This window comes from Typopeltis vanoorti, chromosome 5, assembly GCF_054136105.1.
Source record: "Typopeltis vanoorti isolate ZY-2024b chromosome 5, IOZ_Tvanoo_1.0, whole genome shotgun sequence".
In the NCBI taxonomy this organism is placed as follows: domain Eukaryota; kingdom Metazoa; phylum Arthropoda; class Arachnida; order Uropygi; family Thelyphonidae; genus Typopeltis; species Typopeltis vanoorti.
The window spans coordinates 68,082,474-68,109,027 of NC_143553.1; the positions used below are offsets into that span (position 1 = coordinate 68,082,474).

The window sequence follows — 26,554 nt, forward strand, 5'->3', positions numbered from 1 at the left end:
ATCCTTCAGGGAGCATATCAAGAATTTGATGATGATCTTATAAACCTAATATGACTCACTGGATTGTTTTGATGTGAAAACAAAACAATCCAGTTTTGATGTGATGTTGGAAAGGCCAAATGATCATGTAATAGACTTATAAAGCAACATTTAACATATCTGGCTTTTCTGTGAAAAATATCATCATTATACTTGATGTGTATCATCATCATCAACAAGCAATACAGAAAAACAAAGCAGGAAAATCCCCTGGAAAAGATGGAATAAATATAGAATTTATAAAATATGCAGGCATCTTATTCATCAAACGACTTTTAAAATTATTTAACAATGTCTGGCAGCAAGGAAAAATCTCAGAAAGTTGGAATGAGGCAATTATCATCCCAATATACAAAAAAGGTGATAAGTGCAACTACAGAGTAATAAGTCTTTTAAATACTAGATACGCTATATGCACGAATATTAACTTCAAAACTTAAATCATATGTAGAAGATAAACTTTGTGAAGAGCAAAATGGCTTCTGAAAAGGAGGATCATGCATTGATCCAGCTTTTACATTAAAAATCTTAATAGAAAAATATTATGAATACAACATAGAAATGTGAATAGAAGTGTGTTTCTATGTTGTATTCATAATATTTTGTAGACTATCAGAAAGACTTTGTTGTATTCATAATAATTTGTAGACTATCAGAAAGACTTTTACATAGTCTTAAGGAACAAAGTGTGGACTGTACTCAAGATCTAAGCATTCCAAATCAGCTGCTTGCTGCAATAACTAACATGTATCAGAACAACCAAATAGCTCTAAGAATCACTGGAAATCAATAAACAGAGGGGTCCATCAAGGATGCCCATTGTCACCACTCTTATTTGGAAGAAAAATATAAAACCAGCATTTCAACTGGATCGTGGAACTACACTTAATACCCTTTTGTTTGCAGATTACTAGATATTCATACCATGAAGTGAAGATGAACTTCAAAGATCAATATATGGCTTAAACATAAGTGCAAAAATATTTCGAATCAAATTTTGAACAGACAAAACAAAAATCGTGGCTTTTAAAGGACCATCTCCATTCAGAAGTAAAATCATGATTGAAAATAAAATTTTAGAACAAGTTAACTGCTTCAAACACCTTTGGATGTGCTGTGCCATATATAAAAGAAGCTGACATTGACAGCAAAATTTCAATTCTTATAAAGATAACAGGAATGATCAATAACATTTTCAAACCTAATCAAGTTCAATAGCATATGATAATAAGAATTCATAAAGTTTGAGCAAAAAAAAAAATTTTTTTTGTGGGGGGGGGTGGGCAAGTCAAACATCCTCATGTCCGTGGAGTGTTCATCCACCCACTCGGCCACAATTCGGGAGCAGTGGGCCGGTGCATTGTTTTGCTGTATGTACAGGTCTCCTGCAGGGTGCTGTAGGTGCAGAAATGGGTGCACATGATCTGACAGCAGGTCCCTGTATCGTTCGCTGGTGAGGGACGATGGTAGATGTACCAGGGGATCCATTTCATCCCACGTAAATAGTCCCCATACAAGGATACCACCAACCTGAACTGTACCCTGCTGGCACGAGGGATCCATTGCTTCATGTGCTTGGCGATGCACATGTACCCCGCCATCGGCATGTATCAGCGTGTACCTAGACTCATCAGTCCAGGTGACCTTTTTCCATGCGTTGAGGGTCCAATGGCAGTGTTCCTGCGCCCATGCAAATCTTTGTGCCTTGTGATGTGCAGTGAGCAGAGGTACCCTAGTCGGGTGGTGGCTTCTGTACCCCATAGCGAGGAGATGGTTCTGGATGGTGTGGCTGCACACATGTTGTTGTCCAGCATTGAATTGGCAAGTGATCTGCGGCACTGTGGCCTGTCTATCCGCTGTTACCATCCGAGACAGCCGACGACATCCCCTGACATTGACACATTGTACACCATGGCAGTTTTCCCTGGTGGCTGTGATTTTATCCGATTCCATGTACTCAGGGTACACTCTTGACACAGTGGCCCGTGAAAAGTTCAGTGCCTGCACGACTTCGAAGATGGAGTGCCCCATACTTCTGGCCCCGACCATCTTGCCGCAATTGAATTCGCTGAGATCCCGAGTCTTCCCCATTCTGTGCTTGACTATTACTCAGACGATCAGTACAAGGCTTGACGACATCCCCGTCATGTGCCACATGGCACTATTCCATTCGCCTAGGTGATCACAGCACCATTTTGCCAACACGGCAGATATCTCTAATTCAACTGCTCATGTGTGTATTTTCCTAAGCTTATTTTCACAGCTCATAACATGAATTTGGTTTAGCATAATTGAAAGCTTGAAAATTTTATACAATGGAAATGTTTTATTTTTTAACACTGTTATTTAAAAAAATATTATCTTGCAAAGCCAAGCCAAAGACTGGATCGTGTGAGTGAGTGTAATCATAAAAAGTGAGCCTGGCTTGGGCAAGCAAAATTCTTTTGTGACTAGTAGATTTAAGTCATATTTCTGGAGCTCTGATTATTTTCATATGCTCCATGGAATCAGCAGCCTCATCAGAGGTTTATTCACCTGAGAACATATTTATCGTATTGAATTTTAAAATCCTTAACATTCCCTACATTAGCAACATATTCCAGTAATTGAAATTTTTTTTACTTAGTTGTAAATTAAATTAAAGATGACAAGAAATTCTATTCTTGTTTAATCCTTTATCCAATTGTAAGCAAACAAAATTTCCAGGTGAAGTATCTTATATCTTTGTTTTCTTACACTTGGATAAAGGATTAAACAAGAATAGAATTTCTTGGCATCTTTAATATTCTGGTAATGTGTTCCATTCACCCAGAGTTCTCAATGTAAAAAATCTACTCCTCACATCCATCTTCACCACACCTCTTCACACTCCTACGTAACCTCCAAGGTTGGCCTCTAAGGAGACTGTCATCAAAGAATGACAAAGAAGAAAGTTTTTGTGCACATCATGACAGAATGCTCCTTAGAGATATTGATTGCTAAACAGAAATTAATGTACTTTGGACATATACTGGGTGTTCGGGATAAATTTGACATATTTATAATTAATTATATTTTTCCGTAAGTTACATGTATTAACACACACTTCTCTTCATTTAAAAGTTTGGACCCTTCATTCATATACAAGATGTCAGAAAGGATGGATAGCTGGAACCCACCTGAATCATGGAAGAGAATAACTTGTATCATGATGATTCGTGCCCGCCATCAAAATAAGGATATTACGACTGCTGCCCAATGCTCCCTGAATACAGTAAAAACAATCAGGCATGAACTAGAGACTTGCAATGGTGACTACGAGGATGTAGCAAGAAGAAAGATCCCTAGCAGACGATCTGATTGCGTTCGTACAGCAGAATTCCTCGCAAATCTGCAGGAACAGGTATTGAAGAACCCTGGCATTGGAATTCGGGCTTTGTTCGTGGAGTTGCTAACTGTAGTCAAGCCCTGGATAACAAGGGTAGCCAATGGTAGGCCGTATGTATGGCAGCAGGATTCGGCCCCTTGCCACACCTCTGGGAAAAGTCAAAAATGGTTGTCTGAAAATTTCTACGACTTCACCAGTCCAAATGTTTGGCCTCCAAACTCCCCAGACCTTAACCCCATGGATTATTTTGTATGGGGCGCAGTTGAAAAAGACACCAATCGCACTTCCAGTAATACAAAAGCCCAGTTAATGGATAAAATTAAAACAGTTTTTGCGGCCCTTCCCAGGGAGACTGTAGCATCAGCTTGTTCGAGGTTCCGAAGCAGAATTGAAGCTGTGATCGATGCTAATGGTGGTTATTTTGAGTAAATCTTGTTGATAGTATTGTAATTAACTCTGCCTGTAATGTTTTTTTGTCAATTCATTAAATTTAATAGATACAAAGAAGATTTTCTTTTTCCTTACGAAACTGTCAAATTTATCCCGAACACCCTGTATGTGCATGAATTATTACAAAAAACAAAATTATGGTAGGGAAAGTTTGATGGTGTAAGAAGGAGAGGAAGATAGCAAAAGTGATGAATGGATAGTGTATTATTATTATTGCCTGGTTATCTCCATTGGGCATAGACTATCCATACAGAATCTATCCTACTTCTTGATGTCATTGACAGAAAGACCAAGCACTCACAACAGACTGGTAACTCATTCCACTCATTCACCACCCTCTAAGTGAAAAATCTAATCCAGTATATATTTTCTCTGTATCAGTTCTATGAAACCCGTCGAGTGATTTAAATATTTCTGTCATATTTGCCTTCCTGGTTGGCCGAGTGGTTAGCATGTCTGCTCTCCAACCAACAGGCTGCAGGTTCGAATCTTGCTGTGAGCGTGGATGTTTGTGATTGTCTTTAGAATGGTAGATGAATTTCATTTTCTAGTGTTGAGACCACCACTGCATGTTGAAGGCCTGAAATGGCTTGACCAAGTTCCATATTTGGCCTCCAGAGTAGGGTTTCTGGACTGTAAAAAATCAAAAATCCATATAAAAATTCTTAGTCTGCCAACGGTACAAATACACTATGGTTTACATAACCTTTTGTGGATGGGAGCTACATTTAAAAATAGAAAAGAAAAAAAGCCATCTTTTCCACTTAGCAACCTTTAAGTCGTTGTCATAGGACATTCCATAGACCACTTAGTCACACCTTAGTCATTTATCTCTAGAGTCTTTCTACCACTAACTCATCTCCAAGAGGGAATGAGGAACTGGTGGAGAGGATCCAGAGATAAGGAAGATTATAACATTCATATCTCTGCTTGTTAGTTTGTTCTTCAGTAATGAGTAATCCTATAACTTTCCTTGGCCACCTTTAGAATATGCCCACTGAACTTCAGCTTCCTGTCTGCTAACATCCCCAAATCCCTAACCTATCACTTTTCTCCAGTACAGTTTCATGAGTTTAGGGCACAGCTTCTAATCTTTTAATACCAAAATGCATAATTTAACACTTTTTCCACATGCAATTTTAATAACTGACAGTTATATTTTGTCCTTACTGTCATCATCATTAAATTCCTGATGTGTACCCTCAAGGGTGTACAGGATATGATAGTACCACATGAGAAAAACTTACATCATTACTAACTTCCAATCTACAACTTTCCTCCAAATCAATCTGTTACCCATCAAGACTCCAACACTATCAGATCCTATATTTCTATCTTCTAAGGCACTTTTTACTGTATCAATCCACCTATATCTTGGTCTTCCTCTGGGTCTTTTTCCTACCAACCTGGCAGAGAACACTTGTTTTGCTAATCTTTCTTCTCTCGGTCTGTTTAAGTGAACATACTACCTGAGATTAGCTCTCCTAACACATTCCTGGATGCTAAAAATGTTAAGTTCTTTCCTAATATCCTCATTTTTAATATGATATTGCCACGGATGCCATCTGTTTATGTCCCTAATCTTTCTCAGGACTGTCATATCTGCGGTCTCTAGTCTTTGGTCAAGTGTTTTATTTCTAAATTAGTTTGAACACTCGTGTATACAGCTAATTTAGTATTTTGACTAATTTCTCTCTCATTCCATATAAATTTATTCACTTGACTTCCTACCATACTAGCTTTATTGACTCTGTTGTCTATTTCCATATTTAATTTACCATCTTCACTAATAATTGTGCTTAAGTAGCTGAAATGTTTTACTTGTTCTATAGGTATGCAGTTGATATGTTCAATGCTTCTGCCTATTTTCATTGTCTTTGTCTTGTTACCATACATCTATACACCAAATCTATTACAAGAGTTATTCAATTTAGTCTGGGAATCTTGCAGACTTGTACTGGATTTATTTAGAAGTATAACATCATCTGCATAAAGTAAAAGTTGAGATTAACATCTCCAATTTTAATATCAGGTTTAATACCACTTTTCTTCATAACATGATCCATATGGATAAAGAATAACAGAGGAAATAATGTACATCCTTGTCTGACAGCAGATTTAACATAAAACCATCTTCCTGTACTTCCTAACTGCTGACTTACAACTCAAACTAAGTATTGCTTGATATAATGCCCCATTGACACCATATAACTGTAGTGTATTGAATAGCTTCTCTCTTGGCACCTTGTCACATGCCTTTTCCAGATCAACAAAACTTAAATATAGTCTTTGTTATATTCCCATGCTTTCTCAACTATTTGTCATGAAGTGAGGATATGATCTTGACAGCCTCTATTTGGCCTGAATCCAGCTTGTTCTTCACCAAGCTTTTCTTCCACAATTCTTCTCAACCGTCACTCAAGTATACTTGCATAAATCTTACCACGAACACTCAGTAGAGAAATATCCCAGTAATTCTCACATTATGTTTAATTTCTCTTTTTATGTATGGATACTATGAGAGCTCTACTGCAATCATCGGGAATTTGTCCCTCTGTCCTGGCCTTCTGAACCATGCAGCACAGCTACTGTAAGACTTGTACCTCCATACTTGACCATTTCTGGTTGAATATCATCTACTCCTGTCGCCATTCCACATTTCAGGCCTTTGATGGCTTTTTCTACTTCAAGTATGGATATGTATTCCTGATTGCATGTCTATTGAGTGTTTTTTTACTACTGTGCTGTCATCACTGCTTGTTTCATTTAGCAATTTTTTGAAGTAATTATTCCATACATCGAGGATATCTTTTTCATCAGTTTTCATGTTATCTTTATTATCTCTACCTTTTACAGCACTCTTTCCTCTATTTCTGAGCTTTTTCAACAGCCTCCCAAATATTTTGCCATTTTTATATTTATTTTCTATGTTCTTATAAAAGTCTTCCCATGACTTTTGTTTAGCTAGTTTTACACAGTGTTTAGCTTTTTTATATTTGTCTCTGTATTCTCTAAGAGCACAAGCTGACTTATTTGCCAGGAACTTTTTGATATGCTTTCTTCTTTTCCTTCATTGCCTCTTTAACTTCCAGTGTCCACCATGGAGTTCTGATTTTCTAGCCTTACAGACAACCTTACTACATGCCTCTCTGGCTGAATCAAAGTTTTCTTCAGGATTTGCCAATGACTCTCCAAAGTTTGATTCCTGTCATCAAACTCTTTCATTTTTTCTTGAATAATGTTTGTGTGTTTTAGTCTACAGTTTACATCTGAGAGCTTCTCAACTTTTATTTACTTTATAACTTTCTGACATGTTCTTCTTTTCAGTATGAAATTCAATATTATCCTGCTCAAGACTAAATGATGATCACTTCCAATTTCAAATTCTCTGTACACTCTGGTGTCCTGCTCCAGTGGGAAAACATCACTATCAACAATAATATAGTCAATGAGACTTTTCTTATTCCTTGCCTCTTCTCTCCATGTGAATTTGTGCACATTTTTATGTTGGACATTGTGTTAGTGATAACCAGTCCATGTCCTGAGCAGAAATCGAACAGGTATTTGCCATTATTATTAGCTTTGCTCTTTTCTCCAAATTTTCCCAAAATATTTTTGTATGTCTGACAATCATTTCCACCACTAACTCATCTGGTGGGGAGGATCTAGAGGTAAGAAAGATTCATGACAACCATATCTCTGCTTGTTAGTTTGTTCTTCAATTATGAGTAATGCTATAAATTTCCTTGACTACCTTTAGAATATGCCTACTGAACTTCGACTTCCTATCCACCAACATCCTAACTTATCACTTTCCTCAAGTACAGTTTCATGAATTTAGTGCATAGCTTGTAATCTTTTAATACCAAAATGCATAACGTAACACTTTTCCACATGTCATTTTAATTAATAACTGACATTCATTATATTTTGTCCCTACTGTCAGCCTGTTTAAGTCATCCCACAAGTTCTCTGCGTTGCTTTGATTAACTGTGACATTAACCAATTTTGCATCATCAGAGACAACTGAATATTTCCCTTTCAAACTGTTTCCTATATTATTATTACAATGTGACACCTCCAAGAAGTCCAAGGACTAATTGCAGGAGGGCACTCTACTCTTCTACATACATCTCGGCATCTTCCTTGCCACTTAATTCTCCAATGACACAACACTACTACCATCACCGTCATCTACCACCACCACCACCAACAACAACAGTTTTCTTGAGAAAAATCCTATTACCTCCATATGAGATAGGCTAAACTCACCTCTAATTAAAAACGATTCTTCTCTTCACGATGAGAATCAAACCTAGGTCTTTTCCAGTTGACGGATGCAATGTTCCTTTATTCTTCTAATTGTGCTACGGAGATGCTTATTATTCTGCTTTCTCCTGGATTCTGCTCCTTAATATACTGTGAGCTGATTAATAAATATACTTTATATTGTGTCTTTCCACTGGTTCTCCATTGTAATCATATCACCAGCTTCATATCCCTTGCCACTTTCCAGTTTGCTTCATACCTTGTCAAATGCTGAAATCTAGCATTGTCATTATATAGTCATTCCCTTTATCCAGCTCTGCTGTCACTCTGTTATATAAAGTTAGTAAATTGAAAAGGCAGGACCTACCATTCCCTCCCCTCCTCCCCACCTGTCACAGAGTACCCTATTATTTAACTGTTTCTGAATTCTTTCTTTGATAAACTTTTTAAATGCCTTTGCCCTCACTCCTGAGATACCATTTGGTCTGTAATTTACTACTGCAGTCTTAGGACCTCCTTTATGCAGCAGAACTATTTTGTTCTTCTTCTATTCCCATGGAACTTTAACAAAGCTGAGACTTAAGTTAAACAGCCTCCTAAAGACAATGCCAATTCCTTTGCATATTCTTGTAATACACGAGCTGATATTCCATATAATATGGTTGCCATATTTTCATCAAGATTCTGCGGTATCTTAAGTACTTTCCAATTCATCAGCCTCGCTTCTCACATCAGTTCCTGTCACAGCATTATCCTTGTGAAGTGGTCATTCAATAGCTCAACTATTTAATCTCAGTGGTCATTCAACTATTTAATTGCTTTCCTACCATCAGCACTCATTAAAGTTAACCATTCATAGGCTATAGTCTTTTTTTCTTTTTCCTGCCTCATACCTAAAGAATGCTTTGTGATTTCTTTTGGTCTGCTTAGCTAACTTCTTCTCATAATCTGATTTTGGCTTTCCTTACCATGCTGGTCACCTTCCTTGTCTCTGCCTTGTACTGCTCATGAACTTGTTAAAATCCTGCTGAATGATATTACTCTTCCATCTAACCTGATTTATCCTCCTGATGTTGGGTATACAGTCTAATATTGCTTCTTTCAGATACCCCATGACTATCTCGCATGCATTGCTGATATCCTTCCCTTTCAGATTCTGCTTCAAGATTTCCTTGAAGCTTCTCATAATTGATCACCTGCCTTCCAGTTTCATATATATACTCTTTCTTATCTGACAATTCAGCAACCTCTTAGGTCAAGACTGCACAAACACCCTTTCCAATCAGAGGCAGTGTGGCTACCTTGGTTATGGACAGATATGTTTATATTACAAGATCTAGTACTCTTCAAACTCTAAGTCCCCTCCATCACATGCTGTTTCATATCATTATTTCTTAGTCAATTAAATTCCATTTATTTCGAGCAGTCAAATGTTTCTTCCTTTCCATGTACAACCCTGTAGTTGAAGTCTTCCCTAAAATATATCCTTCATTAGAAAACAGGTCATTTCTAGATGCATTAATTTAGGTCACTAAACAAAACAAATTAATATTGACCATACACAAAAAAGAAAGTGAAACTAGTCAGTGTCAAGGACAGCAATGGATAGGAGTGAATAGCATCAACTATGCATGTGTGAAATTAATTTTTTTTTTTGGTGTGTGTCTGGGGGGTTATTCAGTTGTTTGCTGATGTTGCACAACTGGGGAAGGCAATAGTTGATACAGGTAATGTAGATATCCTCAGGATGATTTAAATAAATTGATATTGTGGACAAAGGATAATGTATGTCAACTTAATGTTGCAAAATGTAATTTTATCCATTTGAGTTGAAGAGATTACTTTGTATCATGGTGTACTAAATTGGGAGGGAGTAATGGTGAACAGAGAGTTAAAGTTTACAGGCAATATCGCAAAGGTTAGCAGTATAACTTATAACTTAGTGAAGATTTATAGAGAGAGATTTGAAACATATATTTTTAAGCCATTCTTACCCTCAAGAATTAATAGATTATGTAAACTCTAGAGCAAAAATCAGAGCTGCTAACTGGCAAACTAGAATTAATGTTTCTCATAGCAAAGTCCTAAAATTCTCATATATACACAATATATAAAGCCATGAAGTATATATTTAAATATTTTGATTACAAAGTTGTCTTTACTAGTCATATAAAACTATTGAATAATTTAAAAACCACAGAAAAAAAAACACATCAAGAAATTCTTCAGTGTTGTAATGTGGTTTATTGCTCCCCTATCAACCAATTAAATTTTATGTTGGATCAACTACCATATTGTTCATTCAGTGCCTATATGAACATTATCACAATTGCCTTGTCTCCATCCTTAATAATCTCCATAAAAAACAAATACAAATAAAAAAAAATAGCAAAACACCCAAATTTGCAAACATAGAAATTCTATTGAATGTAACCACAAATAGAGAATGTGAGTATTCTTGATTTCCAGAATAATGAAAGTAAACTAAGAATATGTCATCTCTGACATTTGGCTACTTTATAAATGTGCAGAGAAAACTCTCACTCAGAATGCCATAAGCTCACTGATATGAAGTATCAGTGAACTTATGGCATTCTAGGGCACATACACCATTAAATTTTACATTTCTGAAGATAACCATACTCAAAACTGTCTTTCACCCTCTGAACTCATTATTCCTCTTTGGGTGTATTTTGAGTGTATGTTACATTGGGTATATTTTTAACCACACATTGTACAATGGTTTTCTTTTGTCGTTTTTTTTTTTTTTTTTCCTTTAAAAAAATAATAAATTTTGCTTATACTACTTAGTTTACATTTTATTTGATTCTATGGTTGTTTTATATTCCTGTTTTAACTCTTATCTTATAATTCTAGTTATATTTCATTTATTATTGTCACAACACTTATTTTAATTATTTACTATTTTCATATTCTGAATTTTTCCCCCCTTTTATTCTGTTTTTAGTACATTTTTACTTTCATTTTTAATTTAATATTTTATTCTACATTTTTTTTGCATCATTTTAAATTTTATACCTAACTGACTCTCTTGAAATGTATCTTGATCTCTAAGAAAACCATTGCAATTTAATTTGCAAGAATTCTTCTGTTCTAGAAGAGTTAATACTATAAAGGTAGGCTGATGATATCATTATACTATTATTTCTATTAATGCCTTCATTCCATTTAACTTAAAGAATAACTGCAGCCAAAAAAGCAGTTCATTATTTTAGTGAGCTCCATATTAAACAAAAGGTTGCTTATCATTTTATGCATTGGCAAAATAGCTCAAAGGATTACTTAGATATAAAAAACACACTAACAAGTAATGATATAGAAGTTATTATCTCTCTTTATAAGCTGTGATTTGATTGCCTGGATTTCTTGGGAAATATGGAATGAAGGTGTGAGGGTTGCAAAGTTTAGTTGAAAGTGGAAAAGAGATGTGACAAAAACGTATAAGTTACTAAAGGGATTCTATAAGATTTACACAAAAGAAATGTTTCAATATATACATGAAAAATAGAGAACTACGGGTCATCCCTGGAAATTGTGTAACAGTGTCGTTTATTATGGTGTTCAGACCAGACTTTTCACATAGAGAGCAATGGGTGAGTGGAATGGATTGTCAGAATTAGTTGAGTGCCCTAACTGTAAATGAGTTTAAGGAGAAGTATGATAGGTATTGTGTGTATACTAGTTGTTGAAAGTTTTTTTTTTTTTGTTGAAAGTTTATTTTTTTTATTTTCCACTTGGTTAGAGTATAATAAATTTAGTTTAATCCTTTATCCAAGTGTGAGCAAACAAAGTTTGCGCCTGAAAGTATCTTCAGGACTGGGTTAAGGTGGTACACACCAGGGCAAAGGATTAAACTAAATTTATTATATACTAGTTGGTGTGGATCTTCGGAGATAACAACCATGTAATAATAATAATTTGTAATTTAGTTTTATTTCTTCAAGAATAAGATATAATAATAATTAGCATTATGACTAGTAAAGTTCAATTTATTCATAAATAAAATTGTTTACTTCTAAGAATCTTGTCCATTTTTGTATTATAATGCTGTTGCTGATTACTTTCAGAGAGTTCAAGCTTCAATTCATTTGCCATCAACTCTGTTTCATTATTCAAACATCAAGTCTGTTGTCAGAGGTCCTAGTTTTAAGTTGCAGTTTACTATATACAAAAGCAGTGTCTTGTTTCCAAGATCAACAGAAGAATCCCGTGTTCGTGAAGTATTTTCTTCTGTTATCTCAAGTAAAATTGGTGAGTGCATGACATTTTAAACAGTACATGTTATATTGTTAGTGAATTAAAAGCCACCAAAGTTGATAATATTATGCTCCTGATAATAGTCATGCATAGGGATGATTTTCGAATAATATCGTTTGAGAAAAAATCTGTAGTCATCTGTTCTGTGATGTGGGTTTGTTGTTTTTGTGAACAGATTATTAAGATTAGAACAGGGAGTTGTATTTTAAAAACATCCTTCAACATGGAAAGATTACAAAGATATGGAAGAAAGTTTCTCATCTCTCTGTATAGGTGAGTGAATATACAAGGGATTTGATATCTGCAGTAATCACCATGTAGCTTTGAGCAGTATAAAAATTAATCTTATTCTGAAAAGAGAATTACTTATAGAAGTTTTAAAAAGAATATCAAAGCTGAGCAAGTTTTGGAGATGAATAACAAATATATAAATATTGCAGGAAAAATTAGCTTTAGAAAATATAAGAACCAGATGACCTTAGACACCAATCTGAAAATCTGAAGAAAACATTAATTTGATTGATTCAGCATGAAAGTATATCATCTGTAAGGATTGAAAAATCAGATCTTCATGGTGCTCTAAAGAGGTCATGAGTCGCTCCTAGAAACACAGAAACATTTAAAGTTCCTGGCAAATAAGAAACATATAAGAAAACTAAATCATGCCTGAAAGTAAAGTTATGGGAACACTTTGGTAAGAATATTAGAGACAATATTATGAAGTGACAAAATATTATGAAGACTATTGAAGTAGTATAGAAATGGAAGAAACGATATTGTAAAAGTAATCAGATGATATAGGCAACACAAAAAAATGAAGACAATGATGCACGGAGTAATTACTTTGAAAAATTTTTAAATGAGATGATTAGTAACTGAACAGTGATAGAAAATGGAAAATATATTAATATGTATTGTAGAAAACACCATAAGAAACCTGAAATGTATAAACACAGCTCAAGTAAATTATAGTTGACCAGATATACCTGAATTTGAAAGCATAAAAGTTTTACATTCATTACACAGAATAATTTGTTATCATCTATTTCCTTATGTATACCCTCAAGGAGATGTTCAGGCTACTTGAACAGCACTACATGCATAAATCTCCTATCAACAATTTTCCTCCAAATTAGTCTGTTACTTGTCATCACTTCAATATTGTAATATCTTATATTTTGTCCAAGTTACAAGAAGACTAAGGTCAATCCACCTAGACCTTGGTCTTCTTTTTGCCATCTTGGCATCAGACACCTGTTTTGCTAACTTTTCCTCTCCCATTCTATTTAAGTGACCATATCACCTTAGTAAGGACAGAACCTTGGGGGTCCCACAAGGTTCTGTCCTCTCACCAACCTTCTTCCTGCTATATATCAATGACCTACTGCAATTGACCTCCAACCCAATACACAGTTTTGCAGATCATAGCACACTACACTCTTCACTTGCATTTGATAAGCCGCACCCTACACAACTCGCCTCAACCTACAGAACATCAACCAATGCGACCCTCAACTCCGATCTCCAAGCCATCCTCCAATGGGGTTCAGATAACCTCATAAATTTCAATGCCAATAAAACCAAGTTCTGTACTATTTCCCATAAAAAAGAACCATTTTTTCCCAAGATCCTTTTTAATGATACCCAAATCTCCAGATAGTTTGAGATCTCACTTCTTGGAATCACCCTCACATCAAACCTCTCCTGGCATAAACATATCTCAAACATGGCATCCTCAGCCTCAAAAAAACTAAGATTTCTCTTTTGCTCAAGACGTTACTTCACTCCCGAACAGCTATTAACATTACACAAGTCGCAAATCTGCCCAACTATTGAATACTGCTCTCACATATGGGATGGAGCCCCAAAAAGCTTTCAAAATGCTCGATTCAATACAGAGGAGAGCAATTAGACTTATCAGTGATCCATCCCTTACCAACTCCCTCCCCCCCTCTCTTTCACACAGATGTATGGTCTCTGCAGTATGTATATTCTACAAATATTTCCATGGGAAATGCTCATCGGAAATATCATCAATAATTCCTCCACTCAGTACTAAACTCATTGGAACACTTACAGCTGCTGCACAACATCCCTTCACAGTTCACCTAAAAACAAACAGAAGAAGTTTCTTTTCCTCTTCCTTCATCCCTGCAACTGCTGCACTGTGGAACAGTCTCCCACCTGCTGCGCTTCCCAAGGAATACAACTTAAAGTCATTCAAATCAAATGTAAACAAATTCCTCCTTTCCCAACCCACCACCCATACACGGTATGTACTTAATGTACTATAGGTTGCCCAACCAACCTCCTGTGTATAACCTTAGATTAGCCCTATTCACACATCTTTGAATACAAACAACATCAAGTTCCTTCCTAATATATTCATTTTTAATATGATTCTGCCATTGATGCCGTCTGTTCAGGCACCTAATTTTTCTCACAGATCTTATGCCTGTGGTCTCTAATCTTTGATCAAGTGCTTTATTTCTAACCTAACTCTCAGATCCATAACTTAAAACTGGTTTGAAGACTTTTATGCCTGCTTGTTTAACGTTTTGACTTTCTCTCTTATTCCATATAAGTTTATTCAACTGGCTTCTTGCCATATAAACTTTACTAATTCTATTGCCTATTTCCAAATTTAATTTGCCATATTTGCCTGTGCTTAAATATCAGAAATATTTTACTAGGTCTATATATATTCTCCATTAAGAATGTGACTGAAGTTTTCTCTGTTTCCTATTTTCATGGTTCTCATCTGCTTATTGCTGATCTTCATGCCACATTTGTTGCAGGTGTTATTCAGTTTAGTTAAAGAATCCTGGAGACTTGCACTGGATGTGTTCAGGATTACATCATTATCTGCATAAAGTAAAGAGATAAGTTTGACATCTCTGATTCGAACATTATATTTAATTCCACTTTCTTTCATAATGTGATCCATATAGATGATGAACAAGAGTGGAGATAATAGTGATAACAAGCGTGCAGATAGGAAAAAGTATAAATATTTGTGCAAGAACGATCCAACTTTTCTATTGATAATTATGTCTTTGAGCAGATGAGTAATTTTAAATATATAGGAGTTAAGATTATGAGCCTCCATAGATCAGTCAATGTAGATGAAGCCCCTTTGGTCAGAAAGACCTGGGTTTAATTCTAGTCAGTGATGTGAGGAACCTTTATCTGGTCTTTTTCAACTAAAGGTGAGTTAGCCTGTCTGATACAGAGGTAGCTGGTTTTTTTCTCCCAGAAACTCGGGTTTTTTGTTCCCTCAAAAACAAACTGAGCAGTAGAACACGCAATTTACAAACAAGAATACTTAGAGGCATATGGGTAACTAACTGCCTTATCCTCATATTATGGTTGGGAAGTCTAAGGATACTTGGAAGGCCATGGATGCTTAAGTGCCTGTTAAAGTCACGGGTGGATGGAGTTAAGATTAACAACTAAAGTGATATGCATCAGGAGATAGAGGAGAGAATTGGGATGACAGTCATTGATACTTTGCAGTCTTATAACTCCTAAAATCCAAAGAAAAGCCTTAAGTTATTTATGTGTAGTATTAACCTGTGATAAAGAGACATGATCAGCAACAAGAACAGAAAAACGTATTGTGTTTGAAAGAAAAAAGTTGAAGATTTCTGGATCATTTTACAAAGTAGTGGACTCTTTGAATGAAGACATAATGGAGATTTACAAAACCAGTTTCAAAGACCAAACATTCTGTTATATATAAGAAGTGAGAGAACTGATTGGTTTTGTCATGTCTTGAAGTGATCAGTTGTTCAAATGATACTTACAAATAGTGACATGAAAGACCTCTGGGAAAACTCCCCTCTCCCATTATAATGGATGGATGTGGTAATGAAAGACCTCCGGCAACTAGATGAACACCTTACTCCAGCTTGTGATAGGGACAGTGGAGAAACTTGGAGGTGGTGACATTAGACCGGAATCATTCATTAAATTGATGAAGAAAATTAGTTTGTAGATGATGCAGTATTATATGTAGAAACAAGGTGAACTTAAATTTATGATAGAAAATCTGCATAAAATCAGCAAAGTGATGCAATGCAGATAACTTTTAAAATCAAAAACCTTTGAAGGAATTTTATTTATTTATTCGTATGGCATGAATATCAAAACATGCAGTGCAATACACTTTAATAACATATAAAACTAAAAGTCAAAAGTCATTTTAAAAACCAATAAAATTAAAAGGTTACATCCATATTGGTCAGATAGTTCATAGCTTCGGGTGTAGCACTTAAAAAGTCCAATTTGTCTCCTGAATATGCTCTGAGATAACACTGAGTCACAATATGGTTCACAGTTCGTCTCTGAGCTCCACAATCACAATGCAGGGATGGTCGTTTACCCCATTTAAAAAGCATGTCCGCACATACACCATGACTAGTTCGTATTCTATTAAGCTGAGTCCAGGATTTTCGTGGGAGGTGTGAGCAAGCATCAAAACTTACTTGTAATTCATTGAGAGAAAATTTTGTGATGTCATCTGTATGGCTCTCCCACTGTTCTTGCCACCTATTCTATTCTTTTAATCTATTCTATTTCCTTCATTAATGGCAAACAAGCTAGAGTAGGAAGAAATTATTAAATACAGAATAAATGTAGATTTATTTACTTTGACCAAACATTTATAGCAAACTTTAAATTTCTTCAAAGAACTTAAATTAAATGATACTTCCCCACATTCTTTTTGGTACACATTTATGGATTGACAAATAAATGGAAGAACAAAATGAATAGATTTTGAAGATAAGTGTTTGATTGAAAAAAATTAAGTAAAACATCATGATCTGAAGTGAAACCCAGTGATTAATCACAAAAGAATTACATTACTGTATTCCATTGATAGCAAAAAGGTCCACAGTTGCAGTGGTATAGACATGTACAGGATGAAATCTTTCACCTAAATGTTTCCACCAAATTTAGAAAAGGCAGTATAGAAGAAAATGGATTGAAAAACTCACCAAAAACTCATAGAAATTTAAATAACTTGTCTTCAGTTATGATAATAAAACGGTTATTTTTGACCATGAGAACTATAGGAGAGAATGACTGCTATTTGTTTTTTTTGGTCAAATATATTTATTTTAAACTAAGTTATACCAACTAGTTTCGCCAACTGTGGCTGTAGACTTCATCAGGGTTAAAATTATGTAAATGTACGAACATTTAAATGCTAAAAAACTGTTTGCACTGAAACCATAAATGGACCGAATACAATTGCATTTTTATAAAAGCAGAAGAATGCGTACATCACATGTATAGCACGTGTGTAGGATCTACTAGTTATTGTGTAGGAACGTTCTGTAGTTGGCAGCAAAGTTTAATTCTGGCATGTTGAAAGCTCTAATGAGGATCTTCCAGATCTCGAGCAGAATTAATCCTTGGTTTCTATTTAGGTTTTCTTTTGAACGGAGAACTGTTGTAGCTTCTTTTATCATTTGGGAGCAGAAATCCTCCTCTAAGTAGGGCATGGAGCTTTTATCCCATTCTATAACATAGTTAGTCCTAGCAAAATGAAAGGCTAATCCCGATTTGTCTTCTCTATTATTATTATTGACATCTCCTATGTGTTCCTTTTTTCTGATTTCAAAACTTCTTGAAGTCTGACCAATATAATTTAAGCCGCATGAGCAGGGTATATTGTAAACTCCTGCATATTTGAAAAAAGGATGACTATCTTTTGGAGATCTCAAGAATTGGCGAATGGTGTGTGAAGGTTTAAAAGCTACTCATATTCCATGTGGCTTGAGGAGTTTAGCAATCTTATTAGAAACTGTCCCTGTAAACAGAATCACAATAGTAAAATTGTAATGTATATCTTCCAGTCGTCTTTTGGGGGGGGGTCACAGAAAAGAATCTTGTGGATCAATTTTCTAGGATAACCATTCTTTGTAAGATTATTTGATATCAGGGATAGTTCATCTTGGAGGTCTTTATCATCAGTTGTAATGAGAGAGGTTCTATTTTTTTAGCATGTGTACAATGCTAAGTTTCTGAAAAATATGGTGTGTAGAAGTGAAGTGTAAGTATCTATCTGTATTGGTAGGTTTGCGATAAACTATAAGGCTGATGCTTCCATTTATTTGTTTTTTAATTAAAATGTCCAGAAATGCTAATTGGTTATCTTTGTCCAGTTCTAGAGTGAATTTAATTTTGTGATGTAAAGAGTCGATCTTGCTTAGAAAATCGAACAAATCCTTTTCCGTATTTTTCCAAACAATAAAAATATCGTCAATGTATCTCCACCAAACTGTGGGTTTAGGGTCCAGTTGACATAAAATTTTATTTTCAAATTTCTCCATAAAGAGATCAGCAAAAGGTGGTGAAAGAGGGCTTCCCATTGCAAGGTCTGTTAATTGCTGGTAAAAGAGACTTATGGCCAAAAAGTCCATAAAAATGGAATACCACTACTATGCCCCATCGTTGATGGTATTAATTCACATACATATTTATTATCTAAACACCTTGCAGGTCTTCTCAAAGCACACATCTGCAATTCAGATACATACGAAATTCACAAAATTTCATGGAGATATTAAACTGCATCTTGATCTGCAATACAGATCTTCTGGTAAGCCTGGATGTGACATCATTATTTACCAATATTCCAGTAGAGCAGGAGTGTCAAACTTAATTGGACTGCAGGCCATTTGCTATAAAACTGTATCTCAAGTGGGCCGCAAAAATTTTCGACTAAAAAAACCTGCACTAATTAGAATCGAAGAGAAGTGAAAAAATTGTATAAATAAATTGGAAAATTAATAATAAAAATTTTATTTATTCTAAGTCATTACAAGACATAAAATAATAGTATAATGATTATGAAAACTCAAAAAAAAAAATAATATAAAGAATATTTTATTATATTAATATTTATAATAGATAGCATTTAATCCAAATTAAACGAAATTAAATTTTATTTGAATAAATCAAATATTTATATATTTATACATTCTAAAAAAAAGAATAAACTCTCATTAATAACCATCACAGAAATTTACAGAGCCTCCTGTTAGTTTGAAATTTTTTGTGTTTGTGTTGAAATAAAATACTTCTATATATATATATATATATATTTTTTTTTTTTGGGGGGGGGGGTGTGTGGGGGGGGTCTATATTTTGGGGAATTTTTTAAATGTTACTGGAAATATTTTTGGAAAAAATGCTAATATTTTCGAGTTAAAAAATATATATATACTTGCATAATATAATTATACTAATTTAATTTCAATATTTTATTTTTTCCCGACACTTGACAACGTTTATTATTAACCAGCCTGCCAAAATTTGGACTCAAAGATTGTGAGCATACGATCTTCGTTATGGCAGAAAGGTTGGCGTCGGTTAATCTTGATCTGTGGGCTGTTTTGTTACCTTTAATACATGAGAATAATTGTTCACATAAATAGGTGCTTCCAAAATAACATAGAATATTTGCTGCAAACTTTTTTATTTCCAGATATTTTTGACCTAAATAACTGTATTTTTGGTACACCAATTTCTTGGTATTTTGCTTTTAGAATGGAATCTTTTTGGAAATCAATAAGTTCCATTTGAATAAAATAGCAGCTTTTTCGAAATTAAAGGAAAAAGGATCTGTAAAAAAGTGAAAAAACTTCTTGCTCCTTAAAATCTTTAAATCGCCTATCAAATTCTTCTTTTATCTTTTCTAGTTTGGGACAATACTGAGAAAAGGTAAAACATTGATTTAAAACAACAAAATTCTTATTGTTCAACTGTTCACACTTAGGAAAGTAATTTAAAATATTCTCTTTTAAATGATTTTGAAACAAAACTAACTTGCATCTAAAACTTGCCGGTGCATCATACATATGTGTTATTAACTGATCTTTCCCCTGAAGTTTGCCATTTAAATCATTCAAATGTCCTGGAATATCAACTAAGAATGCTAGATATTGTACCCATATCTGATAATTAAGAAATGCAACATCGTGATTTTTCATTTCTAGGAACAATTTGATCTCCTCTAAAAGTAAAAAAAAAAGCTTTTTAGAACCTTATGGCAAGATAACCAACGAATCTCTGTTTAATAAGGTAGCCCTTCAAATTCACTCTCCATGTCTTTTAGAAATTGTTCAAACTGGCGGTGATTGAGCCTTTGGATCAGATGAAGTTCACAGTATTTGTCACAGGCTTGAGTACACTGCTCATTTCCAATTCTTTGGAGCACAGGACTTGCTGATGAATGATGCAGTGGAAAGATTGCTGTTTTGGAATGTCTGGGTGCATTTCCTTTAACTTTGCTGAAAGTCTTGACACAAAACCTTTATTTTTGCCTGTCATTGCTGGAGCACCATTGGTTGTCACTGCTACGAGCCTGTTCAGAGGAAGTTGGTATTTTTCCAAAATGCCCCACACAGCATCAAAAATGTCTTCCCCTGTAGTGATTCTATGGATGGGAATCATTTCCAAGCACTCTTCACTAATATTCATATTGTCATCGCAAGCCCGAAGAAACAAAACAACTTGAGGCATGTCGTGAACATCAAAACTTTCATCAAGTGCAATGGAAAAGCACTGTACATATGCAGATATTTCTTGCAACTGGTCAAGCAGATTATCTGCCATTTCGGATATTCTTTCGATCACAGTATTTCTGGACAAAGAAATATCGCAAAATACTTGCACGTTTTTGGGACATACGTTTTCGGCTGCTTTTATCATACACTTCTTAACCGAGGAACCGTCACTAAAAGGTTTGGAATGTTTCACCAATAAACAGCTGATTTCATAACTGGCTCTCACTGCTAATTCATTATCTTTCACAATTTTTGAAAATACTTGTTAACTTTGAAGGGAATTCTTTATACTTTTTAATTTTTCCTCTCTCAGTTTACCCTCAAAGCATGAATATTGTTCTTTGTGAATTTTATTATAGTGCCTTTTTATATTATATTCTTTGGCGACACTAATTGTTTCATTACAAATAATGCACACAATTTTGTTTTTTGTTTCAGTGCATAAGTAACTCAATTCCTATTTTTCTTGAAATTTTCTCCCCTCATCAACTCTTTTTCTTGTTGGCTTGGAAAGCGACATTTCTCCCCGGTGAAGAAATATATTATTATTAATAACAATTTTTATAAAAATGTTTGAATAAAAATGCACAAAACTGTAGACCAGTGCATGATACTATTGCAAATAAAAAAAAGTAAAAAGGATTCTCTCACTGCTAGGTTATCGTTGAATCATTTTTGGCGCACTGACTTCAAAGATCACTGATTGACTGTAGCAGGCAATTATAAACTCATAGCTGGATTCACATGTGTATGCTGTGAATGAACAGCTGGTAGCCAATAGAATTCGACTTTTTCAGTACGCTACTAGCAGCGTGCTATAAATTAACATTGAAAGCATAAATATAGTTTATGATTGATTAGGATCAGATCTAACATTGAAATTGGGACATAAATTTTTATTATTGCAATTATATTATAGCAGATAGTTCCATCCATATTGTAAATATCATAAAAAACAAATAAATCGATACCATATTTACTCGAATATAACTCGCACTTTTTTTCCCCAAAATTAAAGCTAGAAAATCATGGTGCAAGATACATGCGGAGATTTTCAGAAAAAAAAAAAAAACTGAAAATGAGAATGACTTACCAAGAATCTCTTCTTCGTTATAGTTATTTCCGACCTTGAGAGCGGTTTCCTTGTGTGCATTGTCAAAGTCATCTATCGAAATAGCATCATCTTCTTTCCAAGTAAAAATTACAAGTAATTTACAATATTTTAGATACGTAATGAACACCCTTCACGAATGTCTGAGAAGGGAAAGCAGAACGTGAAATAGATAGCAATAGTAGGCCAATAGAGATAGAACAGCTATGAAGATGTGGACATGATTGGTGCGGTAGTAACAAAAGATCGCATTACCAAAACAAAAGTCAAGCCGACATTTTTGAGCTGAAAAACGCTAATTCTCTTCAACCAAATTCCATAATATATGAAACTGTCATAACAACATTCACTCTATATGTCTTAGTTTTAACATGTTTACGACTTTTATTGCAGCTTTGTGTTTGAGTTAGTGGGCACACTCACACACACACATATCTAGCTAAAAACAATAGATTTTAGTTGGATACTGTGTTTGCCGGTGCAACATATGGTTTTGCTCGAGTCTAAACAGCATGGTTAATGTGGGAGGGGACATGTGATTCATTAGTTAGTGCTGTTTTTATACCAGTTGTCTCTAATCGCACTAAAGAAATATATTACACAGACAACAAATGTCTCTGTACTTTATTCAGTGGCACAATAAAACTACTTGTTTTTCTTGCATCTGCAGTATAGTGGCAGATGGGGAAAGCATGTTGTTTACCACAGGGAGTGAGTTATCGTCCCGATGTGAAAGTGGTTAAACTTTATTTTCGTGTGCGATGTATGTGCAAAACTTTTTAATATCTGCTTTCATAAAGTAAAATCAGGGTACAGGGGTGTGAGTCATGCGAGGGCGAGTTATATTCGAGTAAATACAGTATTTCTGTTTTATTATAAAAGCAACCATCCTTTTTTTTAATCTTTCCTTGAGGCATTGGGGGCTGCAAGAAATTGCTTTGGGGGGTGCACACGGGTCGCCAGTTTGACACCCCTGCAGTAGAGGAAGTGATCGGCATTTTAGGAAACTTCTTCCCTCAAGACATTACTTCTTTATTCCATCATTGTTTAAATTCTAACTTTTTCCTATGAAATAAAATTTTCTTCCAGCAATTAACAGGCCTTGCAATGGGAAGCCCTCTTTCACCACCTTGTGCTGATCTCTTTATGGAGAAATTTGAAAATAAAATTTTATCTCAACTGGACCCTAAACCCACAGTTTGGTTGAGATACGTTGACGATATTTTTATTGTTTGGAAAAATACGGAAAAGGATTTGTTCGATTTCCTAAGCAAGATCAACTCTTTACATCACAAAATTAAATTCACTCTAGAACTGGAGAAAGATAACCAATTACCATTTCTGGACATTTTAATTAAAAAACAAATAAATGGACGCATCAGTCTTACAGTTTATTGCAAACCTGCCAATACAGTAGATACTTGCACTTCACTTCTACACACCATATTTCTCACCATATATCAAATAATCTTACAAATAATGGTTTTCTTAGAAAATTGATCCACAAGATTCTTTTCTGTGACCCCCCACAAAGACGACCGGAAGATATACATTACAATTCTACTATTGTGATTCCGTTTATAGGGACAGTTTCTAATAAGATTGCTAAACCTCAAACCACATGGAATACGAGTAGCTTTTAAACCTTCACACACCATTCGCCAATTCTTGAGATCTCCAAAAGATAGTCATCCTTTTTTCAAATATGCAGGAGTTTACAATATACCCTGCTCATGCGGCTTAAATTATATTGGTCAGACTTCAAGAAGTTTTGAAATCAGAAAAAAGGAACACATTGGAGACGTCAATAATAATAGAGAAGACAAATCGGGGTTAGCCTTTCGTTTTGCTAGGACTAACCATGTTATAGAATGGGATAAAAGCTTCATCCCCTAATGATAAAAGAAGCCACAACAGTTCTCCGTTCAAAAGAAAACCTAAATGGAAACCAAGGATTAATTCTGCCCGAGATCTGGAAGACCCTCATTAGATCTTTCAACATGCCAGAATTAAATTTTGCTGCCAACAACAGAACATTCCTACATAATAACTAGTAGATCATACACATGCTATATGTGTGATGTATGCGTTCTTCTGCATTTTATAAAAATGCAATTGTATTCATTCCATTTATGGTTTCAGTGCAAACAGTTTTTTAGCGTTTAAGTGTTCTTACCTTTACATAATTTTAACCCTGATGAGGCCAACAGCCACAATTAGCGAAACTAGTTGGTATAACTTAGTTTAAAATAAATATATTTGACCAAAAAAAAAAACAAATAGTAGTCATTCTCTCCTATTGTCTTCAGTTAGATAGGACTGTATTTGCTGGCAAGTTTCAAAATATGTTGTTACAAAATTTACTTGAGTTACTCCTACAATCATCACTTCCTACTTTTTCATTATTTCATCACATATGTGCTGGAGGATTGGGATATATTCCTTATATCCCTATATATTACATATATAGAAATATCGTTATACTAGATGCAAAATAAAAAAACAACTGATAAGTCCTGTCACATGTCCTTCCCTCAAAGAAGTAAGATTTTTTGTGGCTATTTTATCTGAATGCATTTGTGGAACAGTTCTGGCTCCTTCATTTTATATGAAAATACCAAAATAAAAGGAGGGGGGGAATAATTAATGTGCTATAAGTACTAAAAAAATTGTAAAAATGCATGTAGTAAGCATGTTGTCATGCATTCATTACCAAAAGGACATTATGAAACATAATCTTGTCTTACTTCCCCAAAGAAAGAACTTTCCTATTCTCCTCCAAAGTGTTGATAATATTCCAGTCAATTTTCTTTTATCATCTATCTTATCCTGACACAAACACATCATATTCCATATTCTCTCAAATCCTCTAAAAAACTTGGCATATTTTTTTCTTCAAACATTACTTGTCATCTGTTCAACTGCTCACACTTTATAAATCCCAAATCTGCCCCAACCGTAGAATATTGTTCTAACATTTGAGAAATGCATCAAAGCTTTCCTTAATAATGCCCACTGCTATCCAGAAGCGATGGGTCTATCATCTCTCTCTCTCTCACACATACACACCAGTTGGTTTCTCTTATATACCCTGTTTCTTCATTAAATGCGTGGATAGGCTTACGTGTTCGTCAGACATGTTGTAATTGATTTAACGGTATTAATATGAACACAGATGGATAAGAAAATAACTATTTATTAACTTAAAAGCTAATATTTCGTTGGTATTATATCCAGCATCTTCAGAGCACACAACACAAAATTTGTTACAAATGCAAGACAACCACAATCCGGTGTAACAGTGGGACTAGTATAAGTAATTGCAGCATGCAACATAAGACTAAAGTCCTAATAGGGCGCCATCTAGGTTTAAAAAAAAGAAAGTAGTTCAAAGTTTTGAAATAGTGGTCCAAATAATAATCTTAGTCTGTTTCTTCATTGTCTTTTTAATAGGTCATTTCATGGACACTGCTCTACTGAACTGGCCATTACTCTTCCTCTGCTCTCTTCTGATTGTGTAAGAACATGGGAAACTACTAGTTAACATCCAAAATACACCACCGTTCATTTCCAAACTTATCACATCTTCTAATACTCTTATATTGTCTACCTGCATTCTCTGGAACAGTTCCCCAATGAATACAACCCCAAGAAATACATTAAATCTCTTCAGAAATACAGTCTATCTTTGTTATCACTTACCCACACATTTTATTTTATGTTATAGGTTTTGTACGTGGGATGCATAGATATATTTGGGGGTGCGGCAGAGGGTTCATCATGAACCTTCTCCCCAGTGCCGGATTTACGTATAAACTAAAAAAGCTTCAGCTTAAGGCCTCGCAATCTGCCGGGGCCTCAAATAAAAAAACAAAAAGACCAGTTGATGTAATTTAAAACAGTAGAGGGCCTCAGCAAGTCTAAATCCATCCCTGCTTCTCCCCCATCCTCAAAACGTGACACTATTGTATATCATGTTTGGGAGAAAGAGTTTTTGACTACGTTTTTGATATTTTGTGTTTGGTTGCAAGTAAAACTGATTTTTGGAATGCAAGTAAAACTGATTTTACAATAAATTGATATTTTTCAAGTCAGTTATTGTACTTTTCAATGTACAGTCAGTTTTTTTCTCCTTTTTTTAATTGTGCTTTAGCTTTCCTCTCTGTTCAAAATATGAGTGATCCAGTTACCATAACTCTGAACACGCCTGCTTATACGCCAGATGTCACTCCTGTTTGGTGGAATTCTAATGCATCTGGTAAGTTAATGAAAAATGTTAAAATACAAATTTCTTTGCTTTCATAAATCTGAATTTTTAATTATACAGTATAATCTCTTTATTTTATTGTCTTGCATGAGTACATATATTATATGCTAGTTAGCTGATTATGCTGTCAATATTTGAAATCCGTTTTGAGAGAGAGATTTTTATGTTTTAGGATAATAGTTAAAAATTTTAAA

At 34.7% G+C, this 26,554-nt stretch overlaps 1 protein-coding gene across 2 annotated transcripts in view; it reads left to right on the forward strand.

The window, feature by feature from the left end:
• Remo (Remoulade) overlaps positions 1-26,554 on the forward strand; it is a 338,339-nt gene that overhangs the window by 219,061 nt on the left and 92,724 nt on the right. For both annotated transcript variants that reach the window (XM_090393156.1, XM_090393157.1), the window contains exons 12-13: positions 12,214-12,397; positions 26,247-26,351. In XM_090393156.1, coding sequence (XP_090249282.1) covers positions 12,214-12,397; positions 26,247-26,351 — 289 coding nt within the window. The remainder of the gene's footprint in view (positions 1-12,213; positions 12,398-26,246; positions 26,352-26,554) is intronic.